We start from the raw sequence: 25,978 nt of genomic DNA on the forward strand, positions 1-25,978 counted from the left end.
GATTCTGTCAAAGATCAGGCAACTGTGTTTAAGCAGTGAAGGAAAAATAATTAACTTAGGTATTCCTAGCTGAGAATTCAAAAGCAGAAATGCTCCAAAGTCCTAAACTATTGCAGGACTAACATGATGTCATAAATTGAAAATTCTTCACCTGACCTCATATGATGAGCCACCATAGAAACACACTAAAATAGGCTGTAGCTAGACTTTGCTACTTTGTGGGTTCTTCTTTTCCCCATCCTTTGTCATCCAGGTTTCACCCTGAATACAAGATAGGAGGGAAACAAGGATAGAGGAAAGAGGGAGATAGAGATCCCTAAATCTAATTTTTCTCCTTTTGTTTCTTCTTTGACCACAGCTACAAGCAAACTGTAATCAACCACCCTAAATAATCAACAACCACCAGCCTCTCTTGGGGACCTAGCATTTAGGAGCTCTCTGAAATGTTCCCAGAATTCTAAACATCACAGAATCATAGAAATTATCTGCAGCTGGCAAAACCATGCTTCTGATAGAGCATCAGCCACATCATGGTTAGCTACTGTGGACAGTCCAAAGCAGCCTCACATCCCTACACCTGGGATTAAAATGAAAGCACTTTATTTATTTATTTATTTATTTATTTATACACTGTAGCTGTCTTCAGACACGGACCAGAAGAGTGCATCACATCCCATTACAGATGGTTGTGAGCCACCATGTGGTTGCTGGGAATTGAACTCAGGACCTCTGGAAGAGCAGTCAGTGCTCTTAACCACTGAGCCACCTCTCCAGCCTGCACATTCGTTTAATACTTCTGTTTTTTAAAGCAACCAGTATTCCAGAATTCTCATTACAATGGGCCTTAGGTTCTGGGTATAAGGTTATAAAAAAAAAAAAAAAAAAACAAATTTCATGTTTAGACTTGGGTTCCATTCCCAAGATCTCTCACTGTATATGTGTGTATTAGTTAGTTTTCTATTGCTATGATAAAACACCATGAACAAGGCAACCTATAGAAAGAAGAGTTTATTTGGCCTTATAGTTCGAGAAGGATAAGAGTCTGTCATGGTGGGAAAGTGGCAGACATGGCACCTGGAGTAGCAAGCTAAGAGCTTATATCTTAAATAACCAGGAATCAGAGAGAGTGGACTCAAAATGGCCAAATTCTCAAAGGCTACCTTCAGTGACATACTTCTGCCAACAAGGCCATACCTCCTAATGAAATGACTAAGCTAACAATATCCTCTCCCACTTTGTCTGTGGGGTCACTTCTCAGCCTTCCACTCCTCCAGCATCCTCCTCTGCCTTGGCAGCACATTGGGGGCTGTCCATGACCTTAACCATAATTTATTATGCAGTTGAAGATGCCACTGAAGCTTGAAAAGAAAGCAGTTGTTACCAGGCAACTCTGCATTCCTCTCTAATGTACACCCCATCATCACTACCATCTCAAGAAATGATGTAACTATAGCTACGTATAGTTAAAACCCTGTATCCTTGAACTTGGGCACCAAGAGGCTTTTCAGAGGCACGGGCCCCCTCTTGGTCTACACATTAATAAAAAAGACTCAGCAGAACTTTTATTTGACTAGCCAGCATGGTTAGTAACTATCTCACACAGATCATTTCTCTAAACCGCCCAACTATCAGTTAGGGACCAAGTTTCCAAATGCCTGAGACTGTGGGGGACAGCTCATTGAAACCACTATGTTGTTCTTAAAAACGAAATCCTAAAATGTTCAATTTACCAAATGAAGTCTTCAGAGCCAGACACTGAGGTGGAAGCCTGCCAGCTCAGAGAGGCAGAGAAAGCTGACCTTTCTACTCCACTGACAGCCCAGAAGGACAAAGCTCCATCTCCATACTGTCTTAAATACCCTTCAACTCAGAAACCCTCCTTCCTCTTTCTTGGGTTTTCTTATGTTCACTCCCATCAACCGGTTGTTTGTTAGTTAGCTCTTGTTTACAGAAAGCTCTTGGGTTAAAGGTGTGTGCTAGGGCTGAGCCACACTACAACAAGAAACAGGTTTTTCCAGTCTCAGGGTTCACAATGTGATCAAATATCCTGCTAAGTTTCCCCCCTTTTAAAATAAAAGATTCTTTCTCTAACATCAGTAAACTATATACTGTCTGGTAAGAATTGCATTCACAATGTCCAGCCCATTTGTATTTGGCAAACTTGGAGAAAGTACTCTACTGACTGACTGTCCTAACTTAGTGAGTCCAAAGTTCTGTACCTACATCACTTTCTATCATAACTTGCATTTATCAACCTAAAACCATTTTTTTTTGGTTTTTTGAGACAGGGTTTCTCTGTATAGCCCTGGCTGTCCTGGAACTCACTCTGTAGACCAGACTGGCCTCGAACTCAGAAATCCGCCTGCCTCTGCCTCCCGAGTGCTGGGATTAAAGGTGTGTGCCACCATGCCTGGCTTAAAACCATCTTTTTAGACCTTAAAACATTTTCTTAAATCCTAAACAACTTATGCTTAAGTGTGAGACTATAACTATCTAGTCTTCAACTTCATCAGAGCTGAGAATAATAAATATTATCTGAAGAAACAAGAATTGCAGAGCAAGCAGCTTCCAAAACTATAAAAATGACAGACACTGCTGGCCTCATGGACAGTCACTCAAGATTCCTCTCCAACATTGGAGCATCTATCTCTCTGGCCTTCTGTCCCAGAATATCTGACATATTTTTCTGTGGAGCAGGAATTATGAAGGTCTTCTCTACTTTGTCCTGGCAGAGTTCATCAATGGATTTTCTTTGTGTCCTGATTGCCCACAGTTTGGACAGCACACTGTCAGCAGCTGAAGCAAGGGCAGTTTCTTGCCCATTGGCAGCTTGCCATATTTGAAGCAAACTCCATAAGGAGATTCTTCAATGCTCACCATCTTCTTTGAAGTAGAATGGGGGTGCTGCCAGGAATAGACTTGTCTCATTGTCAAAAAAGTCTTACATTAATAAAACACATTTACATGCCACACTCTATAGATTGCTGATGTTTTTGAAAACCATCTATCTCAGAATATTTGAATAGGCAAATGTTGCTTGCCTCTAGCTATTTACTATCTGATTAACTTAGAAAACATCTGTGATTAACTAAACTAGTACCTAACAAAAACCACAAGTTTGACTGAGCATTAAATTGGATTTCCTAATCACCCTAAACAATTTGTAATAGTAGCTTTCAAAAGGACTAGAACTCCACATTGCACTTTTAAGTATTATATAGACACAGTATCTTAAGAGGAGTATGTAGTAACCAAATATAACCTTCATTTTTTTTTTTTTCGAGACAGGGTTTCTCTGTATAGCCCTGGCTGTCCTGGAACTCACTTTGTAGACCAGGCTGGCCTCGAACTCAGAAATCCTCCTGCTTCTGCCTCCCAAGTGCTGGGACTAAAGGCGTGCGCCACCACTGCCCAGAATAACCTTAATCTTGCATCAAATAAAAATCTGCAAGAGTAGATTCAATAATCTACCCTTTTTTCTAATATTTGTATATTATTCCCATATCTCCCTTTTTGTTTGATCTACATTCATTTGTCCAATGCCTGCCTTTGTCACATCTTCTGCATACTTCAGAAGTCTGAGGCCTTCTTTTTGGATTATTTCCAGGACAAAAATCATTATTTCTAGGAACACCTTGCCTACAATTCATTTTCAAATGACCTTGCTTACTACAATTAAAACATGTGCCATGTTGTTTTTTGTTAAGATTTTTAGAAATTACTTCTATCAGATTCACATCATAAATGTGAAAGCCAAAATCAGCCGTATCTCTAATCCATTCCTATGTTGGTAGTGACCTTGCCTTTAAAGACCTTGCCTTTAAAAGTCTCATCATCCATTTGCATTATGAAATACCACTTGCAAGGTCAAAGATTCAGTCAGTATTTTTCTGATTTCTGAATCTGATGCTATTTACAGTTGGAGTCAATATTTGCAAAAAATTATTGAGGACTTCTTTTGGGGCTTATATAGTTTTAGTAAATGACACAGACCTCTTTCCTGATTCTTCAACTATCCCAAACATTTAAAACTGCTAAAAGACATAGCACCAAGGTGTGGTCCTCAAATTCAAGCTGCCTTTGAAGTCAGCATTATTAACCCTCACCTAACAACTGATTTTGGGGAAATATCAATGCCTCTAGCCCGATTTCCTTATTCTATGGCCCAGCTTCCTCTTTCCACCACGTTTGCCATTGTAACTGAGGACCAGCTTCTGACATTGGTGTTGCCAAATCTTTCCAGTCTTGGGGGATATTTCTGTTCTGAGTTGCCCATGAATTTAATATCTGCTTCACACAGGGTGGATGGAAACCATTCTGTAGTATGGCGCTGCTTATCCTTAGCTCCCTCCTAAAGGACTTCCCAGGTGACTTACCAAGTCTGACACTTCTCAGTTTGTCTGCAGCTGGAGTGATAGAGAGATTCTCTCCCATGGGGCCATGCCACAAGTTGGAGTGCCACATTGTTTAAAAAAAAAAAAAATCTCAAATGTTCAATTTACCAAATGACAACTCAGAAACCAGACATTGTGGTGAAAGCCTACTTGCTCAGAGAGACAGAGGAAGCACCCAGCTGACCTTCCTACTCCACCGCAGTCCCAGAAGGACAAAGGTCCTACTCCTTCTCCTTCTTCAACTTCTCCATGCTGTCTTAACTACCCTTCAAGTCAAAGACCCTCCTCTCTCTCTCCTGGGCTTCCTCATGTTCATTCCCTGCCAACTGGTTGCTTGCTCTGATTCTTGACCTATCTTTGACACCCGTATTTAGCTCTTGTTAACAGAAAGCTCTTGGGTGTGTGCAGGGGCTGAGCCATACCACAACAAGAAACACTTTTTTTGTTGTTGTTGTTGCCACTTTGGTGTCATTGTAACCAAAGCATTGCCTAGAACAACTTAAGGGAGGAGAATTTAGTTGTTTTTTAGCTTGTGTTTTCATGTTTTCTTTGCCTCACATCCTTGCACAGAACAGCAGGTATGTGGGAGAGCTTCTTCAATGGCAAACAGGCAGCAAACATGAGCATGTAGGAAGCCAGGCCAGAGATAGCCCCAAAGAGAGGACCTCAGGGACCTACTTCCTCTAACACCTTACCTCCTCCTTTTTACTACCACTAAAAGAAATCCATAAAATGACAATTCCATCAAGGAGTAACCTGTTAAGTAAAGCTGTCATACTGTGTCTCTGGAAGCACTCTCGTGGACACGCCCTGAGGTGTAATCTACTAATCCCCTGGCCATTGTCTGGTCCAATCAAATGAACGATCAAACTTAATCAAGAAACATTTTGCCCAAGAATGTTTGCACAATCCTAAATATGTAGGAATATAAAATAAGCATATAAAACGTTTACTGATAACAAACCACAGAGAAATCTATTTGAAAACAATTATTTGACAGAAGTAGAATTTTACCATTTATTTAAAATGAAAGCAAATTGGCACACATACAAGACGGGTATGCTTGTTTGTTTTTACACAAAGAATTAAATCTTGGCTAAATATTTAATACTGTAAGACAAAAGACATCATCAATGTCTATCAGAATTGAATATTTTGATTTTGTAATTGCTACTTTCCACACTGCCGCTTTGCCTAAAGGTATAGTACAACAAACTATGCATGTTTGGGGCCATTTCAGAATTTTTGGGAATCTCTCTGGCTTTATCACAAGCAAAGTTTAACGACTTTTTTTTTTTTTTAATAAAACTCAAGCTAGAAAACCAAACAGAAAATTTGAAAATCAGATGTTCTAACACAACACAATCCAAAGATACACTACTTTGATATTTCCATGCTGTGGCATGATGGTAGGAAATATTGAACACTTTGTTTTCCACAGTGAAAACATTGTATTTCTATAGCATCAGGAAACTTGATAAGTACAGTAAAGAACACTGCAATTCATAATATCCAGTAGTCTTAACTCTGATCTAAGGGGTTTCAGGCATCATTTATTGGTGGAGTTCTATGTGGGAAAGTACTCCCTCGGATTCCTAAGTGCACCGTGTTTTGTGTGTTCAGAAGCAAGAGTGCATAATTGTTGTTGTCATGTGACACAGCGGGGCAAGGGCTGACAGAAATATCTTGGGACTTATCCAACCATTGAGCTTTAACTTTATTTTTAACTGATTTGTTTGATCACCTACAAATGGACCTCTATGTTAGGGGTAAACATGCTTCTGTGTGTGTGTGTGTGTCTGTGTGTGTGTGTGTTTGTGCAGAGGCCAGGACAGGGTATCAGGTGTCCTCACCTACTTCTTTTGAGTTCTACAGTTCTGAGAATATCTTGCCCAGAGTGGGGTCTTCCAAAGCAGGTACAAGTTATCTGGAGTGGTTATAACTACAGTAAGACTTCCTGAAGTGGGAGTCACAGCTTCACCAACAACCTCTCTTCCTTCCTTTCTCTATCTTTTATTACCATCGAGATCGTAGGTCATTACAAAGAAACCCAAACCATCCTCTATAAACAAGACATGATGGTGGCAGAGCTTCTTGTGGGGTGGTGGTGAGGTGCATGTGGGAAGGGCTACGGGAAGTCTTCATTGTAAAGTGCTAGGAACATAGAGAGTACATCACAAGTTCTTCGTAAACAATGATCATGATTAGCTGGCTGCTGTGTCTAGCTGTCTGAGAGGTAGTGCAAATAATATAACTTATTCAAGGAACTAACAAAACGAAGCAGTTTTAAAATATACAATTCTGCAGAAAGGGATGCCCGAAAAAAGAAAAGTCAAAAATTTCTGGTGCAATGCTTTGGTACAAGGCAGTGATTTTTAAGGTCCCCCCAATCTGGAGGGGTTTTAAGTTCCCTCTAATTCCTATCCTTGTCTCTATTGGCTAGAACTTGCCCCCTTCCCAAATTTCCCATGTTATTGCTTTAGGACACAAAGCCTTATCTAATGAATAGTTTGGGGCTTGAGATAGCACCCCTCCCCCTTTGTAACTTTTTTAGAGTTCTGTGACAAGCCTGCACCAGCCACCAGCTAGGGGGCCTATTGCTTTCTTCTTATCTGTAAATGGACTGTAACAATCTTTTCTTACAGAGAATAAAAGCAACTCCAGAATCTCTAGTAGGAGGAGCTCAAAGAATCAACCTCATTGGAAATTGAGTTGAAACACTTCCTCAACTCTGATCTATGTTTATTTAGCCTGAGAGAATGAGTAAGGATTCAAGAAATCCTAATGGAACCAGAGCCCTCCCTCCCCTCAACCCCATTGACTTTTTGCTCATTCAAAGGATTTTTCTCACTCATTTGTCTGGTGTTCCTCCTGCCCTGATCAGCTAACCAATAGTTAACAAATACAAAACAGTCTCTGCCAAGACTGGAACTCCAGAAGGGAAAGGCAAAGGAATAATGTAAGCATCACCCATTCTCCCTAAGAAGAGTAGATGCTCTAACTGTGGATCCTTTGCAAGTGTTGTCTGTGTTCCTAATTGCTAAGTCATCCTTTCAGCACCTTGTTTTGTTTTTATCTTTTTAAGATGTAGTCTCACCGTGGCCTAAAATTCCCTAAGTAAATCAAGCTGACCTGGGACTCAGTGATCCACTGGCTTCTTTCTGCCTTCCGAGTGCGTTAAAGGCTTTCACCGCCAGAACACCTCCCCTGGCTTGCCTTAATATTCTTAGGCAAGAAAAGGTGTTCAAGGGTGGGCAGTGGGTGGGAATAGGGGAGGGGCATGCCCAGGGTGTAATATTCATTTCCAAATCATCTCAGACCTCCACACCATTACCTCACATGGGGCAACCACAGCCCTGCTCTCCTTTTCGGTTCCTGCCCAGCGTGACCTTGAAAGCTGGGCTTCACTTCTAGTTACCTATGACCTTCGGCAAATGGAATGTGCCTAGTTTCCTCCATAGCAAGAGCAAGTTTAAAGACTAACCTGGAGGGTTTGGATGGTATTTGTGCACGATGTTTTAAATAAGTATAGTTATGATGTTTTTTTTCATGATTTAGCAAACAGGCTTGGAAACAAAACCAGCAAACTTATTAACCTGCTCTAATAATATGGTTAAGACTCCAGGCTTTACTTAGTTCCTGTTTTAACACACCGAATAATCAGGCAAGTTGCCGCTTCTGCACTTGTTTTTCCTTCTGTCTCATGTAGACTTCGCTGATCCAACATAAAAATCGGCAACTGTGTGCATCACGAGTTCCTGGTTCGCTTTTGACAGTAGTTGTAGCTATAGTGGCCATCCATCCAGGGCGCTAAAGGTAGGTACGCTTTAAGGAAGCCAGAAGATTTATAGGAAGGTGGCTTTCGAATAAGAACGGAAGAAATAGTCCCCTGTTGAGGCTCATGTTGCTGGCTCTTTCTGTTTGGAGCATCTGTAGGGATCTCATCTGAAAATGAGCCTACCACTCTTTCTCTCCTTCCTTCCTGAGGTCACTTTGAGGGACGGAGCTTCGGGAGCTACATAAGAGCAGCTCCTCGTCCTGCAGACTCGCCTGCAACCCCCGGGGATCTGGCAGGGTAAAGCTGCCAAGCAGCCTGCGGCATTTAGCAAGATTCCGCGAAAAGGCTGCGCGGCAGTGCTGGCCCGGGCTTCCCGAAGAGGAGGAGGTTCAGCAAAGAGGTGCTGTCATCCGAAGCCTCCAGGGGGAAGGGCTCGCGGACTCGAGGACGCCGGGTCACGTGGGCTGAGCGGGCGCGCGCCCCGGCCCCGCGGGAGGAGGTGCGCAGGAGGGGGCGGGGCCGGGGCCTCCCGTGAAGCCCCGCGCGCGGACAGACCGGAACTCTAAGCGGGTGGCTTGTTGATAACATGGCGGCAGCAGCTGCCGGGGCATCCCGAGGTGGCGGCAGCGCCCACACCCGGAAGAAGGGGCTGTTTTCGGACTAGTGCAGCGGCTCCTGCGGCCCCGGAAGTCCCGGCCAGCTGCTGAATGAGGGGAGCCGGGCCCTCCCCGCGACACTCCCCCCGCGCCCTCCGCCCCGACCCGGGCCCCGCCATGTCCTTCTTCCGGCGGAAAGGTAGCCGAGGGGTCGCCGGCGGGGGGTGAGCCGGGTCTCGGGCAGCGGAGGGGCAGCAAACCTGCAAGGGTTTTGTCAGGGCGGCCGCGAGGCTCTCGATGAGCCGCTCGGCCTCGGCGCCGACACCCGCGGTGCAGTGTGCTGCCCCGGACTCCGCAGGGAAGAAGGTGGCCTCCTCAAGCGAGGTCGAGGGGCATTGTCGCTTTGGGCCAAAAGTACCTGCTTAAACCCATAGAAGTTAACACCTGTTGGCTAAAGAAAAGGTTTTTCCTGGTGTGTTTGGTTTCCAGAGGTTTATATGTGTGTGTGATCCACGCGCGCACTGTGGATGAAGATCAAGGAAATCCCTTTACTTATAGGAAGTCTTGACTTTTCCGAATATTGGGGGGGGGGTGTTATACCTAAAACCACGTGAAACTGTTATTTCTTCAACTAGCGCTATTTTCTAGTTTCCTCTTTTGGGGGCGGGGGTGGAGAGCGGAAGGGGGCCCACTGTTATTCCTAAAATAAAATTTCTTACTACTGAAGTTCCGTATTCGGAAGACTACTGCTTTTGATGATTGAGCAACTTTACCAATTATTGAGACCGTTGCTGCTATTATAAATGAACTACTTAGATTTCTGATGTCCAGTTGTAAAAGCTTACTTAGTTTTAAAGTAGAGGCAAGGTGATTTTGATCCTGGAAAGGGTTATGGTATTTCATTAAATATACATACACAAATTGATCAATCAAGTCTCTTTAGGTGGAGGTGGTTGTATCTCTTCATTCTTACTGAGATGTATCAGACAGACTTTTTTTTTTTTTTTTTTTTTTGGGAAAAACATAACACTAAATCAGACTTGTATTCCCGTGATAGCTTTTTCATAAACTCTGTAACCCGAAACAGCCGGTTAACCCACTTTTTTTTCAGCTGAGAATCAGATGATTCCTAACGGCCTTATAGGACTGAAGCTGTCTGTTGATGCTAGGAGAGGGATGCATGAAACTGGTAAATAATAGGAAGCTTTATCAGTAAAGTGTCTTAATAACTCTGAAGTTGTTGACTGTACCTAGATTGACAGTGTTGCGGTGCTTGTTTTTTATGGGGGGTGGGAATGCATTCTAAGTATAGGACTAATTCAAGTTGAACAGACTTCTGTCCATTTAACACACACTGTCGAGTGTCCAGTCTGCCAGACACTGTCTTAGGATGTCATGGAATAGTCATATAGACGTAGTCTCTGTACCTATGAAACTCATTGATGCTGTAGGCAGGCAATAAATAGGCCAAAAAAAAATGTATATATACTTACAAACTGAATGATGCGTAGTGAAAGACTAATTTATGAAGAAAAACCTATTTTGGTTGGATGTTAGAGGAAGAATTCAGTATGTAACCTTGAAACGTAAAACTAGAGGATCAGTAGTAGAATGTAACTTTAGAGAGGTCAGGAAAGACACTGGAGGTACCAGGAATAAAGAGCTGGTGCCCTTTAGGAAAGACAAGGTGGCCACTGTGGCTGAGGCATAGAGAGGCAGATAGGCAGACACCACATTATTGAGAGTTTTATTCCACATGCAGAGAGAATATATTGTAAAGCTTTTGAAGAGAGGTGACCTTACAATAAAGGGTGATCTGATTATTTGCTTAGAAAGTTTATTCTAGAGCCAGATGCTCAGCAGATAAAGACCCTTGCTGTGCAGCCTAACCATCAGAGTTAGAGCCCCAGGACCCACAGTGACAGAGGGAAAGAGTAACTCCCATTAAGTTGTCCTCTGGCCTCCACATGTGCTGTGGTACATCCACTCCTACAAGATAAATAAATGTACTTAAGGAGTAAAAAGATTATTCCAGATGAGTTCTGGAGATTGAATGTGGCAAGAGAAGCTAGAAACAACCTTTTTGAGGGGTTGGGAGTCAAGACAGTCTGGCTTTGTAGTCCTGGCCTTAACATTTCCTGTTGAGATCGGGGACCTTGTGGACGTTCTTCTTCCTCTAATTTAGTATTTGGATTATAGGCATGTATTACCACACCCAGCCTCTGAAAACAGCCTCATAAAGATCCTTCAATTTATTTTTCCTTCTTGTTAGAGGTTTATCACATTTCATTTAAAATGGTAAATCTAAAATCAGGAAAAGAGGGCTGGAGATGGCTCAGCCCTTCAGAACTTATGTTGTTCTTACACAGAACCTGGGTTTAGTTCCCAGAACCTTCATGGCAGCTTAGAACCATCTGTAACTCCAGGGAATCCCCTACTCTCCTCTGGCCTCCTTGGCACTAGGCATCTACATGTATAGATGTAGGCAAAACACTCACACACCACAACAAAATGGAAATAATCGTAAGGATTACTTTAGTGTTTCCCCAGTTTACCTGTCTATTGTGTTAAGTTTTTCTTTTGTATCTAAGTCTTTTGAGATATGCACTTTGTAATCTACTGTCATGAGTTTTGTCTTTTTTAATTTTCAAATCAGTATTTTGATATGTAATCATTACTAGCCTTAAAAGTACAGCAATCCTGTCTCAGTCTTTTGAGTACAGGGATTACAGGAATGTGACAGTCTGGCCTGTCTGTCTCTTCTGTCTACATACCCTGGGATGGATGGAATGACAGAATTCTCATTGTCTTTAAGAATAGCTTCTCTTAGATCTCTGTCATTTTATTCTACTTTCATATGGAACTGTCCCATAGGAATTAGCACTGCCTTTTGAGTTTTATTTTATATGTATGGGTGTGTTGCTTGTGTATGTATGTACACTATGTGTGTGCCTTTGCCCAAGGAAACCAGAAGAGGGCATCTGATTCTCTAGAACTAGAGTTTAAAGATTGTTGTGAACCACCATGTAGGGTGCTTGGAAGTTATTGTAACTACTAAATTCCCTATATTTCTTTTTTTTTTTTCTTTTTTCTTTCTTTCTTTTTTTGTTTGTTTGTTTGTTTGTTTTTCTTTGAGACAGGGTTTCTCTGTGTATCCCTGGCTGTCCTGGAACTCACTCTGTAGACCAAAGTGGCCTCGAACTCAGAAATTTGCCTCCTCTGCCTCCCAAGTGCTGGGATTAAAGGCGTTCGCCACCACGCCTGGCTGGTTTTTTTTGTTTTTTGTTTTTTGGTTTAACTGCTGCCAGCTTTTCTTTTGAAATGTTATTGATAGACACAGTTCCACACTGGGAAGCCAATATAGCTCCCAAAATATAAGTTATCACACCTGGCCACTTGGCACAGTGCTTCCAACCAGCTGAATAGATCATGGCTCTGAAACCCAGAAGACAACAAGAAGAAAGGAGAATGCCTTCTTCAGTACAGTGTTCACAGCTTTCAGGGGCTCATCAAAGATCTGCCTTCATTTGCTGGACCTTCAGAAGAGCAGCAAACGGGCAGTAATTTCAGCCCACTCTAGGATACTCAGAAACTTACTTAGGATAGAGCCCTTTCCTTCTAGAAATAAGTTTTTAAAATTCTTTAAAAATGTATGATAGAGAGAGAGTGTGTATGTTTGTGTGTGTGCAGGCATTCTGAGTTTAGAAGAGTGTGTCAGATCTGGAGCTAAAGTTACATGGGTGGTGAGACCCAAACTCGGATCTGATACAGGAGTATAATATGTGCTTTTTTTTCTTTTTTTTTTTCTTTTTTCTTTTTTAGAAACAAGGTTTCTCTGTGTACTCCAGGCTGCCCTGGAACTTGTTCTATAGCCCAAGCTAGCCTGGAACTCAAGAGACCCAGCTGCCTCTGCTGGAGTGCTGGGATTAAAGGTGTGCAACCCAGGACAGGCAGGAGTTGTGCTCTTAACTACTGAGTCATCTTTTTAGCCTTCTTCCCTTAAATACCTTAAATTCTCTACGCCAAGAACAGGTTTTTTTTTTCCCTCTAAATCATTTCAAATCTTAATTCTCATGTAGTGTTCCTCTCTACTTGGAGATTTTTATTTGTGTGTATGGGGTACAGGTGTAACTGGACATGTAAGGAGATCTAAGGATGTAAGAATCCAAAACTTCAAAAAAATAAGACAAAACTCATGACAGTTGATTACAAAGAGCATATCTCAAAAGACTTAGATGCTGACTTTGTGGAGTGAGTTCTCAACTTACTGTGTGTTCTGAAGATCAAATTCAGGTTAATCATGTTTATATGGCAAGCACTTTAAGGATTAAGCCATCTCTCTAGTCCTTGGGATTTATTTCTCTATTTCAGAGACAAGATACAGTCCATTCATCAAATCTCTGAGTCCTCCAGTTTTTTATTTTGTTTTTAGATTTATATATGTATATGAGTGTTTTGCTTACATGTATGTATGTGTACCGTGTGTGTGCCTGGTGCCCTTGGAGGTCAGAAGAGGAAGCTGGATCATCTGGAACTGTAGACAGGTCCTCTGGAAGAGCAGCCCATACTCTTGACCTCTAAGCCATCTCAACAGTGCAGTGCGCTGCACCACCCGCTTTTGAAACAAGGTGTTATTGTAACACAGACATATGTGTACTTTTGATAGTATAAACAGAGACCTTTGAGGTCAGCAGAACTTAAAGTAGTTACAGTGTGGGACTAGCCGAATGGCTCAGCAAGTCAAAGTGCTTGTCAGGCAAGTCTGACAGCTTGAATTCAGTCCCTGGGACCCATCATAGTGAAAGGAGAAAGGACTCACATTATATTCTAATCTCCACATGTGTATACTGATATTCACACACACAGTATATCAAGTAAAATAAAACTTTGAGATTAAAAAAATAGTGTATGAATGTTTTGCCTGAATGTAGTATGTTCATGCACTATGTGAATGCTGTGCCCTTGGAGGCTAAAAGAGAGCATTGATCACCTATAACTGGACTTCCAGTCAGTTGTTAGCCACCATGTGGGTGCTAGAAATCAAACCAGGGTCTTCTGGAAGAGTAGCCAGTGCTCTTAACCCTGAGCCATCTCTCCCACCCCAAAGATTCAGAGGTTAAGAGCAGTGGCCACTCTTCCAGAGGTCCTGAGTGCAATTCCCAGCAACCACATGGTGGCTCACAGCCATCTATAATGGGGTGTGATGCCCTCTTCCGTCACGAAAGCATACATGTAAATGGAACACTCATATGCATAAAATACATATTTTTAAAACATTTTTATATTCTGGCCTTTTTCAGAATAAGTGTGAACCTTTAATGTAGCTATAGATGTATAGATACAGATGAAGAATAAGAGGAGATGTGGAATTATTTTTTCCAGATAGTTTTAACCAGTTACTTCATAAGCAAGGTGATAACAACATAGTACTGTGTTCTCCATCTTCATAAAATCAGCTTCCTCTTGACATCTCAGCTGTAATTCAAGAAATATCTCAGAGGACTTCCTTAGACACCAGCCTAATCAGAGCTGACTGTCTCAACCTGTGTTGATTGTCACGAGTGGTGACGTGTGGCTGAGTTTAGGTTGTATTCTGGGATGGCCCTTAGCAGACCTGCTGACGGAAGGGATACAGAGTGAGAGAGACAAGTCGAAGGGTGGACTGAAGTCTGACCCCGAGAAAGTAAATACGGAAATCTGATGATAGGTCTTCATGGACCACGTTTGGAGTTAAAATTTCAGATAATTTAAATAAACCTGTCAGATAAAAAGTGGACCAACAGTTAGCTGCACCAGTCTGGTTTTAGAGGAGGTGCAAAGCTGAAGGTGTAAAATTAGAAGTTAAAACTATAGAGATGACTTTAAAGGATGGCACTGGCCTTGCCTGCTGGCTGTCGGGGGTGAGTGGTCTCTGCCTCTTTCCTGCCCCTGTGCTTACGTTCTCACAAGCAACAGCAAGAATAGACTGCAACCTCAGACCCACGCCTCAAAATAAATGATAAGACAAAAAACAATCAGGGTGATTAAAGGTTGGTGGGACATGCCTTTAATCCTAGCAGGCTGATCTACAGAGTGAGTTTTAGGGCAGCCAGGGCTACACAGAGAAACCCAGTCTCAAAAAAATTAATAACATTTTTAAAAGTCAGGCTTAATTTTTATAGTCTAGTTCTATGTGAAAATATAAATAAGGACCATCATGACATCTTAATATTTAAAATGACAAACGATAATTTCTCCAGAGATTTCATCCTCTCCAAAGCATAGGCTTCACCATCTCCTTATATCAGAAGAGACATAGACCACTGTGGGGTGGTGGGTGGTACATTCTTGCTATTTGAGCATTTGGAAGGCTAAGGCAAGAGGATTCCTGTCAGATACTGGTCACTCTGTCACGCATTCCTGACAGCAGTGCCTAGTGACAACAGCCGCTTAATCTTTCTCAGGTTGTTGCCTACATGCTTGGAAGTAGATTTGCTGAAGGCAAGGGCACTTTTCTGGGCAGGGCGAGTTGAGCACACTCTGGGGATTTGGGTTGTTGATGGGTTGACTTTAGGGAGATACTTGAGAGCCAGCTATTTTTTGCTACTAGCTTTTCAGCATTAATAGTATTTCAGAACATGGAGACATGGGCACATTCTGAGATTTCTTACTTTGATAAGCCATTCAGTGAATTCAAGGAAATTTAATGTTTAAGACAAAAACACCAGGAAAGTAAAGGAGATTAAAAATAACCTCATGTCAGGTCTTATAATAGAATCCACACTTGCCTAGAGCAGCTTTGCAGCTTTCTTCCTTGCTGTTGTGAGCTTATCTGCTATAGAATTTTCACTGTTTTGTGTAATAAAGGAAAGATTATGTAATCACTTTAGAGACAACCTGTTAGCCTTAGGCTTAGGAATTGAGACTGTAAGTTTGGGATGTTTGTACCCAAAGCTAGGGAGGGCGTACAAAAGAAGTAAGATGCTATATATAACCAAAGAAGTCTTTTTCTTTACTGTGCTCGTAGGCAGCATAGTGGGTGACTTGTGGTATTAAAATTTACCCTAAATTTATTTCAAATGCCTTTTGCAAGTATTTCATTTTTCATCAGCAACCCTCTAAGTGAGTTTTATAAATTACCTGATTTTACTACTTAATACTTAAGGAAATTAACGTTCAGTGAAATTAAATAACTTATCCATGATTGCACTGCTGATAAGTAGCAAGAGGCAGAACTTGAATATAGATGTTTTGAAGGTTGGCTCTTCAAGAGCCATTCCAGAGGTTTTGATCCATTGCTGTTCAGAGGTTACTTTCTCAGAGAATTCTTTTCTAAGAACTGACCTATCCCCAGGGCACCTACAGTTGATAGTTCTAGAATTCAGAATACTCATTCTATTAGATTCAAGTGTCTCTGATGTTAACAATATATAGAATGGCTCTCTTTCCCTGCATAAGTTGGTCATGATGCCCTTTTGTGTTCTAGTGAAAGGTAAAGAGCAAGAGAAGACCTTAGATGTCAAGTCCACTAAAGGTGAGTGACTCTCCTTTGTATTCACTGTGATGGATGTGTGGGTATGAATGGCCAATCTTTATCTTCTTTTGCGATGACAGAAATCATTCTCCATCATTATTATTACTATTATTTATCATTGTGATTTATTTTCTCTTTAATTATATTCTAACATGCTTTTACTGAGTATTTGCTGGCTGCTATAAAGTGTACCAGTTTTTCTTTATAAATCACACATTTGATTGTTCCCTAACAGTTATTAGTTGGCTTTGTTCAATAAAACAGACACTGAGCTGTGACAGCTAGAGAGAATGCCATTTACAAGGCTGGTTTTCTATCTATTCAGAAATGTGGATGAGTACAGTTTTCACTGTATTACTTAGGACCAATGCCTTCATTGAAGCTTATTCCCAGTACATTGTGGACATTAACACACTGTTCTTATTTATGCTTTTTTTTTTTTTAAATCTCTGCTGGGTTTTTAAATTTAATATCTATTATACTGAGATTGGAATAAAAATTTACAATGGAAAATTATTTCCATAGCCAGTACATACAAAATTCATTATCTAACATAGCAAAAATATGCAGACTGCTATTTAGACTTTTCTTTTCCAGTGTTTTCTGATATGTGGCCAGCATCGAGTGTTTACTGTCTGCTCAATTAGCCAGAGAGTTTATAACTTTTATAAGACCTGTAAGATTAGAGGAAAAAATGCTCTTTCAGCCTTATTATAAACTTATTATTGATAATTTAAAGTGAATTCATTTAAACTACCTTCTTTAAGCCAGATGTGACTAAAGGTGAAAGTTCTAAGTGGAGGCTTGCCTGGGAGAAGGAAAGGATTAGCACCCTAGGCCGTCAGAACTGTAGTCTTCACACAGAGCTGACACAAGTATCCGGACTTTGGAAAGAAAGTCTTGGAACTTTCTTTAGATTCTTCATTTTGCATAGTGAGGAGATTGGCTTCATTTTGTTTCCCAGTAAGTTTCTAATTCTCTAAATTAAAATTGAGATTTAAAAACCTCATACTAGGTGGGTAAGATGAAGCATGCCTTTAATCACAGCACTCAGGAGACAGAGGCAGGCAAATCTCTTTGAGTTTGAGGCCAACCTGGCCAATATAGCAAGTTTTAAGACAGCTCAGGCTATATAGTGAGACCATGTCTCAGAAAAAAACAAGTAAATAAGTTATGTCTGAAAAATAATAATTTGCCAAATAATATATGAAGTAAAATAATTTTCATGCTCGAAATCTGCTAGTGAGATCACATAGTCTCTGCTTAGCAGGTAAGGACTTGATCTTAGGATAATAACAGAAGCATTACAAGAACCAACCCTTCAAGAAGGACCCTTGAGATTCAGTGGGCAGAACTACTCGTGGCAGAAGAGAGCTGATCCTGGAGGTTATTCTCTTATTTCCATAAACATTCCCTGCTAGGGATGCGCCTGTATCTGTTTGCATGCATGGACATGTACATACATGCATACATAGACATATGTAAGGTTAAGTGTGAAGTTATAGTCTGATTAACAGGACCTACTTAAATGCACACCTGCTAATGAACCAGACATAGTAAGTGGCCGCCATCTATAGAGCACTTTTTAGTTCTTGGTATTTAAAAGGCTGGCTGTAACTTTTAAACACTTCAAAAGTTAGCTGTAATAAGACTGCGGAAGCTTGGTTACTGCATATTGGATATAGTTCATAGACTGGCAGGAGAGAAGAAAATTTGCCAAATAACTTTACAGGCAGCTCAAAGTAGTGATGGGAATAAAGAGACGAGGACAGCATTGAAGTCCAGCAGATACATTCATTGAGTTTGTTATTGATTAGATCTCAGACGTGAGGGACACGGATGGAAGGTTTATGACTTGCTACCTTTCTGGCTTGCCTCACAGAACCAAGCTAGGGAATTACATGCTTAGTTGTGGTATATTGTGGGAAGTGCTTTTGAGTTATTCATTTCAGTGTGTTTCACACATAGTAATTCTAGGGTCTGAGGTTTTAAGCAGAGGTGTGACTCTAAGTGACCTGGGTTGGAATGACTCTTTGAAATGACTCTCTGCAAGTTCATAGATCTAGGACAGAGTAGTCACCTTTTCTGTGTGTTTGCCTCTACCATTAAAATGAAGGAAATACCAGTCTTGAAGAATTGTTCAGAAAGACTTAAACATAAGTGAAAATCCATAGACAAAGCAGTAGATTGCCTGGACTGTCATGGGTGTTCTAGGTAGAGATTGCTGCCTAATGTTAACATAGTGAGCTGAAGTGAAGTATTGCCAAGGAGCCCAGGAAATCTGAGGTGAGCAAACTTTAGGGAATACTTACTTCATGGAAGTGTTACAGCTGATATAAACACTAAAGAATGAAGAGGATTTGAATGAAAGAGAAAATTGATTTGGTTTGGGTTTTTGTTTTTTGTTTTTGTCCTTGCCAGCCTTTAAATTCTTTTGAATATATATATATATATATATATATATATATATATATATATATATGTGTGTGTGTGTGTGTGTGTGTGTGTGTGTGTGCGTGTGTGTGTGTGTGTGTATATATATATATATATAAATCAGAGGGTCCTTCAAATAAGTAAAGGGAAAATTTTACAGAAAGATGGAAATGATGTTGTACTGAGCCATAAAGACCAGAAAAGAAAAGAGGCCCTAGTTATGGTAGTTGCCAACGACTCAGCTGCCTCTTCCTCCCCACCCCCTTAGATTCCTGATGCTCCCAGTCTGTCCGCCCCCACCCCTCCCCCACACCCTCTTCTCCTGCTGTCTCCTTTGGCAGGCCATTTCCACTGAGGAGAAGGAATTGTATCAGATGCCTGCTATCTAGAACTTTCAAATAAAGGTGACTGAGCATTACATATCCATGTAAGAATTCAACTGGCTGGAAGTTCCTTACTTCCAGGGATTGCTCATAATTATGATAAAAAGAAGCTAGAGACATTTAAGAAGAAACTTGCCTTTGTTACCACTGTACTATAGTTATGCATCCAGAATATGGAGAAGCAATTCAGCTAATGAACACATACCAGTTTCTCATAGAGATTGGACTAGCTAAGGATTATTTCCTGAAGGTTCATGGGTTTTAAGTGCCGTGGCTCTCTGAAGCTTAAGTGAGGATTTCCTTACAATGAGTAGAATTTCCCTTCTGTCCTTTGTCACGATTTAAAAACAAAAACAAAAACCCTCCCATCTTGTGTAGTATATCCATTTGGGGGTCCACTTTTTTTTAAGGTTTATTTATTTATTATATGTAAATACACTGTAGCTGTCTTCAGATACCCCAGAAGAGGGCATCAGATCTTATTACGAGTGGTTGTGAGCCACCATGTAGTTGCTGGGATTTGAACTCAGGACCTCTGGAAGAGCAGTTAGTGCTCTTAACCGCTGAGCCATCTCTCCAGCCTCTTGGGGTCCACTTTTAATTCATACTAATGTAACTCCTTCATGTAATAAGCTGAAAAGAGTTACACCAAAAGACAAAACAAAACAGAAAAACAAATGAAAAAATTCAAAAACAGAAAAGAAAGTTGACCCAGAGAAAATGGGGAGGCACTGTATGGCTTTGAGCAGGATATTGATGCTATATGGTCTTTTCAAAAGGGTAGTTTGGAAGAATTCTAAGATGGAGACCCAGAAATTCTTTTGTACTGTAGAAAAAGAGTTTAGTCTTGAAAATAAATAGGAAAGTAAACAAAAGAAAAAGATACTGAGATATAGTGGGGGGGGGGGAATGAAAGAAAGTAAGACCATACTCTTGAGCTTAATAGACTGATAGATCTGAGCAGACAGGGGAGTTAGAAAGAATTGGTTTAGAAGAGCAGATAACTTTTATGTTAGGACAAATATGGCCTCAGGTGGCAAAGCCAGAGAGGGAATCCCCAGCAATAAATAAGAAGAGATGTCAGAGCAGAGCCCAGACTAAAGGACAGGTCAGCAGTCAGGCCAGGGCTTCTCCAGGTGCTCCAGAGAGGTTTTCTCTAGGAGCTGTTGCCAAAGGAACAATAATGTGCTCTGAGTTATTCTGCGTTTATTGAATTTGTAGATCTAATTAGATCTGATTTTTATTACGTTTATTTGGGGTAGGGAGAAGAACTTAGTTTGAAAACTTTTGCTCTGTAATAACTGAGGGTTTGAGAATATTTGAGAATATATGTACTTTCGAGAAGAAAGCATTAGAGAACATTCTTAGGAAGAGGAATCAGTGAGTGAGACCATTTCTGACAGTGGACAATTAAGAGATGGGTTTTAGAATGAGAAGGACAGACTCAAGGAAAATTAGGGAGTGTAGTACCATGGAGACTATGAGGAAGGAACCTGTGGATATGATGCATGAGTTCTAGTAGAGCAGTGAAGGCGGGCAGGGGGAAAGCCTTGTGTTTTCCCTGCATGCCTATGTGTGCACCGTGTATGTAGAGGCCAGAAGAGGGCATGGCACTGAGGTTACAGATGGTTATGAGCCATCTTGTGGGTGCTGGGATGGAACCCTGGTCTTCTCCAAGAGCAGTGAGGGCTAACTGATGCATCACTTCCTCTCACCTTCTAAGAGGAAGTACTGAACAAATGGATTCATAGCATTTTTGTTATCATGGACATCTAACTAAGATAGAATTAGAAAGGAGACAGTCACATAGATTTCTCAGTCTAACTATTATCTGTATAAAAAAAAAACAGTCAGCGACGGTGAGATGGTTCAGTGGCTAAACATGATTGCCATGCAAGCCTAGGGACCCTGGGTTTGAACCTACGTAAAGGTGGAGGACAGAGCCAGCTCTGCAGAGTTGTCTTCTGCTCGCCACGCATGCACTGTGGCGTGTAGACTCATACACACGCATCATGTGCACACGCCCTAGTAAACAATTGTTAAAACCTAAAACTGGCTCTGATAGGGCACACCTTGCAATCCTTACACTCTGGAGGCTGAAGCAGGAGGATTCGGGGTTTTGGGGTTTGAAGATAAGATAACCTGGCCTACATAATTAGACCATTAGACAGATAAAAAGCAAAACTATTTTTGTTTATAAACTTGCTAAAATGGTTTTACTTCCTTCAATTTAACATGAAACAAAAGCAAAGATAACTTAGTTTTAAGTTAGGGGGTTAAAGGCATGGATGGAGCACTATGCCCTACCTAAGAGTATTTATTCTTTTGAACTTTAGTCATCAGTGTCTTATATTAGATGGACAAACTTTGCTGCTCAATTAAAGAAGAAAAGTATCGTAGTAAACTTTTTTCTACATTTTTTTCTCACAATAACTTTATTCTAAATTTCAGTTTAAGAAATTGAAAAGGTCCATATTGCAAAATGCTTTCTAAATTTTTATACTTCACTCTGAGGAGACAGGCTCTGCCTTGTTGCCCAGACTAACCTGGAACCTGACTTGGCTCCCTGGCTCCCTGCTGGGATTGCAGTTGTATAGCACCAAACTCAGCTTGACTTTGGTTCTTTTAATCAAAGTTTTCAGAGAACGGTCTTTCTAAATTGTATTTTGGTGTAGTATAAGAGTTCTAAATAGAGCTGGAGAGATGGCTCAGCGGTTAAGAGCACTGACTGCTCTTCTGAAGGTTCTGAGTTCAAATCCCAGCAACCATATGGTGGCTCACAACCATCTGTAATGAGATCTAACCCCCTCTTCTGGGGTGTCTGAAGATAACTACAGTGTACTTATATATAATAATAAATAAATATTTTTTAAAAGTTCTAAATAATAGAGTATCTTCCATTGTGCTGAGGCTTGATATCTTCTAACTATTATTATTTAGAGACAGGGGCTGTGAAGCTCTGGCAGTCATGGAATGTCGCCTGCCTCTGCCTCCCACTTGCTGGGATTAAAGGCATGTGTCAAATGACCTGGCTTATTTTATTTATTTAATGTGTATGGGTGTTCAGTCTGCTTGTATGTCTGTGTGTAATGTGTGTGTCTGTGCATCATGTGTGTGTGTCTATTCGCCACAGAGGCCAGAAAAGGGCACCAGACCACTGGAGCTGGAGTTGCAGGTTTGTGCAAGTTTTCATGTGGGTGCTGGGCTTGAACCTGGGGGTTTTAGAAAAGCAGTCACTAAGCTATCTCTTTAGCACTTTAACTATTTTTTGAATATTGCTTAAGTGTTAAAATTTTTAATTTTTAAAGTTTTCTTAAAGCCCGCCCATAAGTTTTAGGTAATCAAATTGTGTATAACTTGGGCTTGAGAGATGGCTCAGTGGTTAAGAGCACTGACTGCTCTTCCAAGGTCCTGAGTTCAAGTCCCAGCAACCACATGGTGACTTACAACCACCTGTAATGAGATCTCATGCCCTCTTCTGGACTGTCTGAAGATAGCTACAGTGTATTTATATATAATAAATAAATAAATCTTTTTTTTTAAATTGCGTATAACTTTAAATATTTTTTTTCAAAATGTATAGCTTCAGTAGCCGTACATTCCCCACAAAAAAGCACTAAAAATCATGCCTTGCTGGAGGCTGCAGGACCAAGTCATGTTGCAATCAATGCCATTTCTGCCAACATGGACTCCTTTTCAAGTAGCAGGACAGCCACGCTTAAGAAACAGCCAAGCCACATGGAGGCTGCTCATTTTGGAGACCTAGGTAAGTGACTGCTACTTCTCGCTATCTCCTAATCAGTGTGAGATTCCATCGTAGGATACTGAACTGTGTGATTGAGGAGACTTTGAAAAGATACATTAAATTTAAAAAAAAACCCAAAACACTGCAAGTGTAATGAAATAGTCGTCATGTAAATGCGAGTCCAATAGAATAGTGAGCAGTGTACTGGAAAGAAGCATTTGACACTTAATAAGATTGCACACACACACACAACGATAACTCAGTAGTACTCAATGAGATACAAAGCAAAATAGCAAGTTAAACATTAAAATATAGTCAGAGTTTGCTAATTTGAGCATCAAGTTGGGCTGAGGACAATGGCCAGTCCTCGTTGTAAATGGTGTAAATGAGTGAGGCCTGTTTTGGACAGCAGTCAGTTTAGAAGTGCTGACTGATTCTCCTGTTAGAAATGCTGGTAGACTGTGTGTACATAGAAAATTGTTACCGAATGTCTGATTCATTTCCTTCTGTTGTTTAGGTAGATCCTGTCTGGAGTATCAGACTCAAGAGACCAAATCCAGTCTTTCAAAGACCCTTGAACAAGTCTTGCGTGACACTGTTGTCCTTCCATATTTCCTTCAGTTTATGGAACTTCGGAGAATGGAGCACCTGGTTAAATTTTGGTTAGAGGCTGAAAGTTTTCACTCTACAACGTGGTCCCGAATAAGAGCACACAGTCTAAACACAGTGAAGCAGAGTTCACTGGCTGAGCCTGTCTCTCCATCTAAAAACCATGAAACTCCAGAATCTTCTGTAACTGAGTCTCTTGACAGGAGGTTGGGGGATTCTAGCTCAGCCCCACTGCTTGTGACTCAATCAGAAGGAACTGACCTGAGTGGTGGAACTCAGAACCCTCAGAATCACTTGCTGCTTTCCCAGGAACGCCACAGTGCCCGTTCTCTCCATCGTGAAGTGGCCAGAACAGGAAGTCATCAGATGCCCACCGACTCCCAAGACTCCTCTTCCAGACTTGCAGTAGGCAGTAGAAACAGTTGCTCTTCTCCACTGAGAGAACTGTCAGAAAAACTAATGAAAAGTAAGTGATGTCTCCCAACGCTGTCAGAACCGTAGGTGGTCCCCCTGGTTTACACATCTAGGAGGATTTGGAGGGTTGAGTGAGTCAGGGTGTGAAAAGGGAGCAGGAAGGAGAGCTTGGGTGGTGTTGTTGCAGTGTGTAACCGGCTGACCAGAGCGGCAGGGCAGTGTGCTGCTCTTTTGTATGTTTGGAAGGGAAGCTGTTGACCAAGGGGATAGTCTCCAGGCCTCGGTCCTCGGTACTATCTAACTGCACCTCGTAGGTTATTTTGTTTTTCATTTTATTTTTTTAGGTTGCCATTAGATATCATTTATTGAGTTCTGTACTAAGTATATATTTGGATTTCATTTGTCATGACAGCTGTGTTAAACAAGTATTAATATTCTGTTTACCTTTGAGAAAACTGGTTTAGAAAGTTGCTTCTTTAGGTTGTCTAGTGAGTGAGGAGCTAGAATTAAACACAGGCATTTTGAAAACAGCACATCTTTCTTTCCTATTTTGTTAGTTCAGAAATTGTACCACACTCTAATTTTTGTAATTATTGCTCTGTTCTAGTTCTTAAAGGCTTTGCTTGCTTCAAATGCGTGTAGCTTCTGGAATCTCTAAAGATAGGTCTGGTTTGCCAATGAATCAATTTCAGTTTGTCATTTCTTGGAAAGTTCCTAAGTTTTTGTAAGATTTTATTTTACTCTGTGTGTAAATGTGTGATTGTGGGCATGCGCGTGCCCTTGTGCGTGCAGAAGTCAGAAGAGAGTCTCAGGTTTTCTCTCCTTCCACAGTAGACTCCGGGAATCAGGCTTGTGGGTCAAGCAGTTTGATATTGCTGTCCCCTGAATTCTTTCTTGGAATGTCTTTTTTTCTTTCTTTCTTTTTTTCCCCTTGTAGTTTCTTGTTTCTTCACTCTAGAAAAGATACTATCTTTATCTTCTTAAATCTATTAAACATAGTTGTCTGATATTCCCATCTATAGTTCTAGTGGTTCTGATTCATTGTAAATCTTGAGATTCAGGAACTTGGTGTGGAATATGTTTTGCTATATACATGTGTGAGTTACAGATAGTTGTGAGCCTCCTGTGGGTGCTGGAATTGAACCAGGTTTGGAAAAGCAGCCAGGGCTCCTAACTACTTACCCGTTTTTCTAGCCCTAAGACCTCAGACTTTTTGTTTGGTTGGTTTAGGGTTTTTGAGACAGGTTATCTCTGTCATCTTGTCTGTCTTGGAACTCCTCTGTGAACCAAGCTGGTCTCAAACTCAGATCTGCTTGCCTCTGCTTCCTGAGTGCTGGAATTTAAAGGTGTATACCACCACTACCCAGCAAGACCTCAGGTGTTCTTGGGTTTTGTCTTTGTTCATAAGAGCAATTTAATTTAGTTGTTTAATATTTAAAATATTTAATAATTTAAATTAAATTTAAAATAATTTAATTATTTAAAATAATAGAAAAAAAATTGGTTACTTCATTTGGTAAAGTCAACCTTTCAGAAAGTAATTGTGGCAAGTTTATTCCTGAGTGTTTACTATACACTTCAGTTTCAAGATGTAGTAATAAATGAAGTAGTCACTGGCTAGCCACTCGGGGAAGTTCTTATCCAATTTATAAAACATCTGGCCGGGCGTGGTAGCGCACGCCTTTGATCCCAGCACAGGAGGCAGAGGCAGGCGGATTTCTGAGTTCAAGGCCAGCCTGGTCTACAAAGTGAGTTCCAGGACAGCCAGGGCTATACAGAGAAACGGTGTCTCGAAAAACCAAGGAAAAAAAAAAACTATCTGAAGAATTTTTTATGACTTAAGTTTTCATCTTTTATATTTTAATTAATTTTAAATTGCTTTATATGCCCCGAAGTAATTTTAAGTCTTTGTTCTTAAAATTTAGTGATCTGAAATCTATCACTTTTGTAAAAATTTTTTTTAGATTTATTTTACTTTTAAATTTTTTTTATTTTATATGGACGAATGTTTTGCCTTCATACATGTATGTGCAGCACATGTGTGCCTATTGGGTCTCCCGTGGGAGATTATGGATGATTGTGAGCTACAGTGATACTGAGGATTGAAGGCAGG

At 40.8% G+C, this 25,978-nt stretch overlaps 1 protein-coding gene across 2 annotated transcripts in view; it reads left to right on the forward strand.

Moving 5' to 3' along the window:
* The first annotated feature begins 8,722 nt into the window (after positions 1–8,722).
* Akap10 (A-kinase anchoring protein 10) overlaps positions 8,723–25,978 on the forward strand; it is a 61,691-nt gene continuing 44,435 nt past the window's right edge. Inside the window, exons 1-4 of one of the 2 annotated variants that reach the window (XM_021177654.3) lie at positions 8,723–8,967; positions 16,234–16,281; positions 22,681–22,863; positions 23,360–23,917. In XM_021177654.3, coding sequence (XP_021033313.1) covers positions 8,880–8,967; positions 16,234–16,281; positions 22,681–22,863; positions 23,360–23,917 — 877 coding nt within the window. In that variant the 5' untranslated portion in view covers positions 8,723–8,879. Of the gene's footprint in view, positions 8,968–9,677; positions 9,958–16,233; positions 16,282–22,680; positions 22,864–23,359; positions 23,918–25,978 lie in introns of those variants that run through there. The other variant, XM_085829941.1, reaches the window with a different exon arrangement.

The sequence above is a fragment of the Mus caroli genome, unplaced genomic scaffold (assembly GCF_978045245.1).
Source record: "Mus caroli unplaced genomic scaffold, Mus_caroli_1 scaffold_13, whole genome shotgun sequence".
Taxonomy (NCBI): domain Eukaryota; kingdom Metazoa; phylum Chordata; class Mammalia; order Rodentia; family Muridae; genus Mus; species Mus caroli.